Raw genomic sequence first — 9332 nt, 5'->3', positions numbered from 1 at the left:
TCAGAGTCAGGGACAGCCTCTAGCTCCTTTTGCTTCACCCATAGTTCAGGTGTCCTAGTGGTTGCCCTACAGTTCATACCATATCATACGGGCTTCTCACCGGATCAGTCTTCCTCGCTTTTTGTGCCTGACACGTCAGTCTCTAGGAGTCTTGGAGCAACCTTCAGCGAGTTGACCAGCATGCCTACACCTCCACATATGCACACCGCCGGTCCTTCTATAGCAGCTCCAATTGTCATGACTACTCAGCGGCTCCCCTCGTATGTCGCCTCTTCAGATCCTACGACAGACGTACCAGCAGCTTCACAGGTAGCACCTGCCCCAGCTCAGACCCAGACTGCTTCAGCGACACTTCCTACTACAGAGGGTCAGTCAGTACAGAGCTCAGGGTCAGATGATGATGGCGCCCAGTTCCAGCTTGCTCCTCGTACCTCAGCGCCCGGCTCATCTGCTGCATCCCCGCCGACCGACCCTTAGGTTTTGGTGTTTGACGCCAAAGGGGGAGAGGGTTCGAGTATGTAGACTCAGGGGGAGCGACATTTAGGGGGAGCTAGTTATCTAGTATTAGCTTATTATATACATTTAGAGTTTTATCTGTGTGATACACTATTACTTTTATGCATTCGTGTGTTACTTTCATGCATATTATTATATCTATGTGATAGTGATATCTACGTGATTGTGATATATGACATGTGTGCTCTCTACTTTACATTATTTATATGTCATATCACTTGTGTTATGCACATTTGTCTTTGCTTCCATGTTTATACTCCGATGCAAATGAGCTTTGTTACTCGTACTCATGCTTAATTCATATCCTTTGAGTACATTGTGTTGGCTTGGGTCATATAAGCTTGACTAACACTTTTGTTCTTATCGACAAAAGCTTATATGAACCAAGCTCGTCAAAAACCTCACTCTTTCACATACTCGAGGTGGTATTGTCATCAATCACCAAAAAGGAGGAGATTGAAAGCATCTAGGCCCCTAGTTGGGTTTCGGTGATTAATGACAATACAAGATTACTATGACTAACGTGTGTTTTGCAGAGGCAATTAAGTTAGGTCATGGTAATGGAGATCGATTGGGCAATCAAAGTTGTCATGCCCCTACGATGGAAATCATTTCGGTTTTCAAAGGATGGACGACAAGGTTAAGGATGACTAGTTCTAAGTGTCGATTGTAGTTGGAGAGACACTTAGAGTAGTTTAGGACTTTGTTTTTCCTTTGGCCGTACTATTAAGGGGGGTATGGACGGGTAGCTTGACCTAGGTGAGTCTAGTGAGTTAGGTGTGGTGCACACTTGTTAAAACTAGCTCTAGGTAGCTCCTACGAATGCCTAAGATCCTTTGGAGCAAACTTCATTCACATATGATTGAGAGTTGGAAGTGAATGGAGGGTCAAATGCTGTCCGGACGCTGGCTCCGGTGTGACCGGACGCTGGCCACAGGGTCCGATCAGTTCATTTGATCAACAGACTGCGTTCGGTGCGACCGGACGCTGGAGAGGTCAAGTGACCGGACGCTGAGCGGCAGCGTCCGGTCGACTCCAGTAAGGTTCCAGAGAAGTGAATCTACGACCGGACGCGTCCGGTCAGTACTGACCGGACCCTGGGGGTTCAGCGTCCAATCGAGTACAGTAAGGTTCCAGTAAGGGTTTAAAGCGACCGGACACGTCCGGTCAGTGGTGACCGGACCCTGCCAACGTCTAGTCAACACTTTTTCACTGGAATGCGGGTTGAACTTACCGGAGCGTCCGATCAACACGACCGGAGCGTCCGGTCACCCCGCAGAAGCTCATAACGGTTCGTTTTTTAGGCTACCTTATAAATAGAAGCTCCACTCGTGTGTGGAGTCACTTTTGCTCATTCCAACAGCTGAGAAACACGTTTGTGAGTGCCAAGAAGAGCAAAGTCCTAGTGAGGTGATTGAGATTTGAGAATCCAAGAGAGTAGCCTCATTAGTGAATCAAGAGTAGCCAAGTGTGCATCCATCTTCTCATTAGGCTTCTTGTGGTCAATTAAGAGTTCGTGCTTGTTACTCTTGGTGATCGCCATCACCTAGACGGCTTGGTGGTGATTGGGAGCTTGGTGATCACCCGGCGGAGCTTGTGGGTGACCCAACTCAAGTTGTGAGCGGCTTTGGGTGATTCGCCGCGACGGAGTGTCGAAGAATCAACCTGTAGAGAGCACTTGATCCTTGCGTGGATCAAGGGGGAGCTACACCCTTACGCGGGTGCTCCAACGAGGACTAGTGGGGAGTGGCGACTCTCCGATACCTCGGCAAAACATCGCCGCGTTCCTCTCTCTCTATTTACTTTGAGCATTTACTTTGAGCAATTTAATACTTATTCTTACATTCATAGAATTGCCATGCTAGAGTAAGTTTGGAACATAGGTTGCAAGTCCGTTGTGCATTAGATTAATAGAAATACTTTTCTAGGCACAAGGGGTTAATTGGGCTAACTGTAGGATTTGATTATTGCAAGAAAATTTAGAATTAGCCCAATTCACCCCCCCTCTTGGGCATCTTGATCCTTTCAGAGAGGAAAAGGGGTAAAAGGGGTGTAGTAGATTGATTTTGACGATTGAAAATTGGGATTCTCAATCGACCGTGATCCTCTCATATATATAAAAGGGGGTGATCTTATCCCAGTTGGAAACAAGTCCAAAACGCGTTCTCTAAGTTTCCCACGTCCAAAATAAGTCCAAAACCGATTTGGAAGCCAAACCGACCTGGAACAACAGAGGCAGGAGTCGGCTTAGCCGACTTGGGAGTCAGCTAAGATGATTTCCACGGGCCTGAACACTGCAGCTCAGCCGGCATAGGGGAGTCGACTCTAGCAGTCGGCTAAGCCGACTGGGGCCTAATGAGTCGGCTAAGCCAACTGCTGGAGTCGGCTAAGCCGACTTAGTCTGGGCTCGCGCGGCTCGCCTTCTTCTTCACGTGTTTCTCTTGTTATTTGATGCGCCAATTAACTTTCAACACGCCTAGGGTGTTAGGAACTTGCTGAAGTTGCCCATATTCCATGTCGGGACACTTTTGAGTGTCAACAAAACTAAGAGAACTTTTACGGTGCACGGAAATAATATGGCCATTCGTTTGTCAAAATCTAATGGCTAAAAACTGAGACGTGCCTATTACAAGGAACCAAGGTTGTGTGGCCAGTAGTTAAATTTTGTGGGCCAAAAATAATTTAGAAATTAAGCGAAAGGGTATATTAGTATTTCCATGCGAGGGTGGTTTGGGAGTTGGGACTTCGGGTCGACCAATTTGTCCATTGAACCGATCCTCAGGAGCAAAATATTGTTCTTCATGTTGTCTTAATTAACAAGTTAACATGCAGAGGCTTGATTCGACCCGATGCTCACAGCACCGCCCCAATCTGGTCATCTCACCAAGGTGGCACTGGCACCCCCCGCCGCATACCCCTTGATGCTGATAACGCATAACCTCTTGATGCAGACAATGCCCCGTCCTTCTGTTGCTTGCACAAATCTAATTGCCTATCCAATCTAATTAGTCTCAACGGTTCATTAATGATCAAAGGGAAGGAACCACAGTTTGCCCTCAAGCACCGTAACACATGTCCCTAATAATTAACAGAAGAGTCACTGATGTATTTTACTCAAGCTTAAAATAATGTTCCACATGACACAAAAAAAATAGGAGTTACGTTACAAATACTGATCGATCTTAATTTGGAAACAAATACAATAATGAACCATGTGACGGATGAACTCAATGCATAAAAAAGAAGACTAGAATTTCTAAAATAAAATGAAGTGTCGGACCAGACAAAACTACGCAAGCAAACCTATCTAGGCATTGTCAGAACTAAAAGCCACGTAGCAATTGGAACCACCAGTTTAAGCTCCCTGAAAGACTGTGATAGCTATCAACCAGCGGTGCCGCCTGCCATCCGAGAGGTCGAATTTGCCTTGTTCAATTCCTACATACTCCGTACGTACCTAAAAACGGAAAAACATATGATAATTGGTGGTCATACTTATTCTCCACATCATGTACTCACAATGGTCTTCATTAGGCTTCTACTATGGCATGGTCGGATGGACGGTGCGAGAACTGCGCGCACCGACCTGGAGTATGGGACGGTTGGGATGGACGGCTGCTGCGCCCCTGATGTCATCCTCCAAAGCCTCCAGCTCGTCTGCAAAAGCAGCGCTGCAGTTAATAGCCAGATGTTTGAGCCCTGCCAGGTTCTCCAGCCCAAGGACGAGGCCACCTTCCCCAAACTTGAATTTGCCCGATGCACTCAGTTCTAGCTTGAGCCTTTGGAGCTTTGGCATGGCTCCTGGCTCAAACTCCAATGCCTCGTCACACCAATCACAGCGGAAATGAAACTTGAGCAAACGCTGGAATCCTTGTCTGCTGATTGCGTAGAGGATGCCAGCTTGGTCATTGGATAAGGTAACAGTAAGAGAGAGCAGCATGGGTAAACTTGCTAGGATATTCATTCCTTCCTTGCCTGCTTGACCACGGACAAAAATGCGGAGGCGGGTCAGGTTGACTAGTGAGCTAATTTGAGGGGCCACCCTATTTAAGTTATGTGTATGAAGAAGAAGCATTTGAAGTGGTGGTGGAGTAGGGACACACGAAGCTATGAATGAACATGTGGCATCAGGTTCACTCCTCCACACGCGCAGTTCTCGCAGGTGCCTGAACAGCCTGGAGAGCGTAGAGATCCATGCTTCCTTGTGATCCTTCCTAGAGTACGACCAACCAATTTCAAGTATTCTCATATTGGTCAGATCACCGAGTCCTTGGATAAACTTTACAGATTGAATACCCAAATCGATCCTTGATAGCTCTTCCAACGCCCGCAGACTTCCGATTCCATCAGGTAGGCGCACCGACGCATGGACAAAAAGGCGCACCAACTTATGCAACGGGATAATACATGTTGGTAGGTTTTCAAGCATGGCCCATCTCACGTCTAGTGTCTCTAGACGTTGCAGCTTTTCTATATCTTCTGGAAGCTTGCTGGCCGAAAATTTGTTGTCTATCCTCAAGAACTTCAACTGACCTAAACTTTTGACATTTCCAAGAGAGCATTCACCAACCACACCTTCTATATTCAGTACTCGCAAGACTTGGCTGTTTAAGAACTCTGTGGCATGCTTATTAACCAGAACTGAATTTGAGCCAAAGATATTGATGGATCGGATCTGACCTCCATTTTTTATCATCTTGGCAATCTCTTCCGCCCGGGAAGAAATGTCTTTTTGGATGGATAGACGGCGAATCTTGTTCGAAGAATAATTTTTAGAAAAACCATTACCATTCCATATAGTAACAAAGTTGTCCTCCACGGCCTTTGATACAATGAACTCAAGTATGACATCATGAACTCTGCACTGTTTCACTGTTGCGCCGTGTCCCCCAACCTTGGTTGGCTGCACCAAACTTCTATTAATGAGCTCATTCAAGTAACTTCTCCCTAGCTGCTCCATATTTTCCCTGTCCTGTCCAGGAATCAGTCCTTCGGCTACCCATAACAATATCAACTGTTGGCAATCAATCAAAGAATCCTCTGGAAACACACTCAGATATAGCAAACAACTCTTTAGATGGTGAGGAAGGTCAAAGTAACTCAGCAGCAGAATTCTTTTCATCTTATCAATGGGAGAATCTTTGTCAACTGCAGCAATAGACCTCAATACATTGACCCAGACTTCCACTGCTTTGCTTCTGTTTGCTAATAAACCAGCTATACTGATTATGGCTAGTGGTAAGCCGCAACATTTCTTTAAAATATCATCGGATACTTTTCTCAAATCTGGGTGGCAATCATCACCGGACAAAAATAGCCTCTTAAAGAATAATCTTTGGGAGTCCTCATGACTAAGGGGCTTTGCTTGATACATTTGTGCAGCAATACCAGTACAACAAGATTTGGCTACTGCTTCAATGCGTGTTGTAGTAATAATTCTGCTTCCATTGTCATTGACAGGTAAGGCAGATCGTACAAGCTCCCATGCTGATACACTCCAGATATCATCAATCAAGATGAAGTACCTGCGTACATTGGTTGTGGAATCATGTTATTAATTATGTAAGGCAACCATGAATTGAAGCGTATTCCACTGAAGTTAAAGATGTCGGAGAAATGTAAGATGGATCGTAGTTGCACACTTTTTTATCAGTAATTATTACACATGAGAAATACAGTCTGTAAACTACCATTATTTAAAAAATATGTTACAACCTCCAAAATGGTAAGTGCCGCATTAGAACACCTAGAGACCCACTCAAAAGACATGACGCATTCAGTTCAAAAACTGAGTTCCAAAATGAGATTTTTATGGATATTTAGAATTCTGGTCATATTTTCCAAGAAATAATTTTACTGAATATGGATTAGATGGTGTAAAGTAATTTTTTTACCAAAATGATGCACAGTTGACTTGAGTTTGTTCATTGTTGCAACATCTTTAATGATGACATTTGATACATATGCTGAGCCATTGAAGTATCTGAGGTAATTTTATGCTGTCAAGTTCATTAGGCCAGGAAAAAATGAATCATTTTTTAAAATTCCCAGAAATTTCATAAATGGCCTAATAATTAGGTGAGCTCATGTGATGAACAAATATTGCACGGCATTATTCTAGCTAGATGAACTGGTGGTTAACCATTAGAAAAAGAAATAATATTGATTACCTCTTGTCCTTTAAGCATTCTTCACTGTGCGGATGAGCTGCTCAACTGTCTCTAACATCTGTGGCTGGTCAACATGTCTCTGGCTTATTTGAGACAATATATCTCTAAGAAGTTTCTTCATATCTGGAGTTTGCGATACAGACACAAAAGCCCGGCTATCAAAAGCAGCTTCAGTGATTTTGTGGTACACCTCCATGGCGAGAGTGGTCTTCCCCTGTCCACCTATCCCATAGATGGACACCACCTTGTGCTCCTTGTCTTCACATCTCAATAAGCTGATGATCTCCTCGCGAGGAGCATCGATTCCAACAAGATCCCTGGCCTCCTGAAAGAGTGCAGGTGCTCGAGGATCCAACGGGACTGGCTGAGATGAGGAGGCGAGGAGACACTGATTGATGTCGTAGTAGCGTTTCCCCCGCTCGCTCTGCTCGCTCACGAGCCTATTGAGTCGTCGGATCTCCTCTGCTATTCCTCTATCCTTGAACAACCTTTTCACCATTTGAATGGCCTTGTGCACAAAGTTGGCCGTGGAACCTCCATCTCCATGGCTGTGATTGAGCACAAAACGGTCGATGCAATCCTCAATATCGTAGGACAGCTCACGCACCTTGCTCCTCCAGTCTTTGGCGAGTGGATCGATATGGTCGTCGTCCTTGTCTTCAAGCCTCAGCAGCATGGCTTCCATGGTGCGCAGCTCGTCTTGCAGGGACCGGATCCCTTCCTTGACGTCTCTGGCGAGGTTGTACTTGTCGGTGAGCATGGCGGCCAGCTTGTCGATGACGGAGCCCAACACACCCGTGGCGGCGCTCGAGATCATTTCGGCCATCTTGACTCGCGACTACTGGCTGAGTGAAATGCTAGCTAGCTTGTGGGGTGGCATGAGAGAGGATAGGTGATTCAGTCCTCAGGTTAAAGTGCGGCAAACAACAACGCGTCCCATTCGTTAAATATATAATTCTCCTTTAGATTCGTGAGAACCACTCCAAGGCACGTTGTCGCTGACAGTCCACACGACGGCTTCAGTTCTCGAGAAGATTAATTTAAAGAATGCTTTTGAATTTGTCGGAGATGGTGGCACAAATAATGGGATTCTATTTGTACGGCTGAGGCAGTGAAATTTGAGAATTTGGATATGGCAGTACTTTCGTTTTTATTTGGTAATTAGTGTTCAATTATGGACTAATTAGGTTCAAAACGTTCGTCTCGTGATTTCCCACCAAACTGTGCAATTAGTTTTTTTCGTCTACATTTAATGCTCCATGCACGTATCGCAAGATTAAATATAGACGAAAAAAAAATTAATTGCACCCCAAAAATTTTCGTCTATATTTAATGCTCCACGCACATATCTCAAGCTAGCTTCCAAAAATTTTCACCCAAAGTGTCACATCGAATCTTACCGCACATGCATGGAGTATTAAATATAGACGAAAAAAAACTAATTGTACAGTTTGGTTGGAAATCGCGAGACGAATGTTTTAAGCCTAATTAGGCCATGATTAGCCATAAGTGCTACAGTAACCAACATGCGCTAATGATGGATTAATTAGGCTTAATAAATTCGTCTCCTAGTTTCCAGACGAGCTATGTAATTATTTTTTTTTGTTAGTATCCGAAAACCTCTTCCAACATCCCAAAATATCTGATATAACACTCAAAAAAAAATTTCATTTCGCGAACTAAATCCATCCTAATCGTGGACCGCCGAGATCCAACAGCAGGGAGCACAGCTGGGCAACGACGCCAGAGATCAGTGCTCGCCCGTGGGACACTTTCATCGGTGGAGGCGGGGAGAGCCGGAGAGGGATCAAAGGTGTGGACCCACATGCCCTGTGCCAGGAGAGACCGAGACAGAACGGAGAGTGTGGACGCACGTGATAGCCTCTGCCAGACCGCCCAGGCGCAAGTTACTGTACGTACACTACACCTGTCCTGTAAAATTCGACTGCCGGTTTTGAACAGTGCTTTCTGCTGCCGCTGCTTCGGGCTCTCACAAAAGCGCTGTGCCAACAGCCAGCAGCATCGGCTTATACCAGCAGCTGAACACTCTGAACTTGTTGCTTTGAGTACTGTGAGGGAGGAATGTCACATCAATTCGTAGCTCATGGTGGCGCAAATAGTGGGATTTCTTTTCCACGAAGTCTCCTACACTTTATTTTATCTTTATTTATTCCTAAAGACACGATGTCCACTTTCCCTGTCTCATTCTCGTCTTTTTGCGATAGACCAATTTTTCTTTGTCGGCCATCTCGACTTGCAAGCGAAATTCTAGTTGCACTACAAACACACGCGCGGTGCCCTTGTCCGAGGTTACCAGCCTTCGCGATTGTTTTTATTTTTACTGGCCCAGAGCGTGAATGAAGATAAACACCGTATATGAATTCAAAGTACTAATACAGAGTTACAGACCGGTCTAAATTGTGCTACGGCTTTTGTCAAAACAATCACTACTGCCTAAAAAATTTTGCGAGACAGTGCCCAAGAATTAACGGAGATGGACACACTAGAGTGTCAGCCTCCGTTAGTGCTTGCCCACCCAGGGGTAAACGACGCCTCCGATAATGTTTAACAGAGACGGATGACTTAAGCGGACCGCCTCAGTTAAGGTCTATGAACGGAGGCGGACACTGTAAGACAACTGCCTCT

The 9332-nt window shown here is 45.2% G+C and overlaps 1 protein-coding gene across 1 annotated transcript; it reads right to left on the bottom strand.

The window, feature by feature from the left end:
• Window positions 1-3871: 3871 nt before the first annotated feature.
• On the bottom strand, window positions 3872-7512 carry LOC136479735 (disease resistance protein RGA5-like). The gene is made up of 3 exons (XM_066477502.1): window positions 6743-7512; window positions 4103-6041; window positions 3872-3973 (listed from the first exon to the last, which is right to left on the bottom strand). Exons 1-3 carry the CDS (start codon window positions 7510-7512, stop codon window positions 3872-3874), a joined length of 2811 nt encoding a protein of 936 aa, XP_066333599.1.
• Window positions 7513-9332: the final 1820 nt, after the last annotated feature.

The sequence above is a fragment of the Miscanthus floridulus genome, chromosome 9 (assembly GCF_019320115.1).
Source record: "Miscanthus floridulus cultivar M001 chromosome 9, ASM1932011v1, whole genome shotgun sequence".
Lineage (NCBI taxonomy): Eukaryota > Viridiplantae > Streptophyta > Magnoliopsida > Poales > Poaceae > Miscanthus > Miscanthus floridulus.
This window is presented reverse-complemented; position numbering and strand designations above follow the sequence as displayed.

What these genes read in the sequence shown, in the direction of transcription:
- LOC136479735 (XM_066477502.1), bottom strand. Translation starts at nt 7,512, where the DNA reads ATGGCCGAAATGATCTCGAGCGCCGCCACGGGTGTGTTGGGCTCCGTC. An exon ending in CATGTTGACCAGCCACAGAT is followed by an intron (nt 6,042 to 6,742) that starts GTTAGAGACAGT and finishes CAATGTACGCAG; the next exon opens with GTACTTCATCTTGATTGATG. An exon ending in CCAACCGTCCCATACTCCAG is followed by an intron (nt 3,974 to 4,102) that starts GTCGGTGCGCGC and finishes TTCCGTTTTTAG; the next exon opens with GTACGTACGGAGTATGTAGG.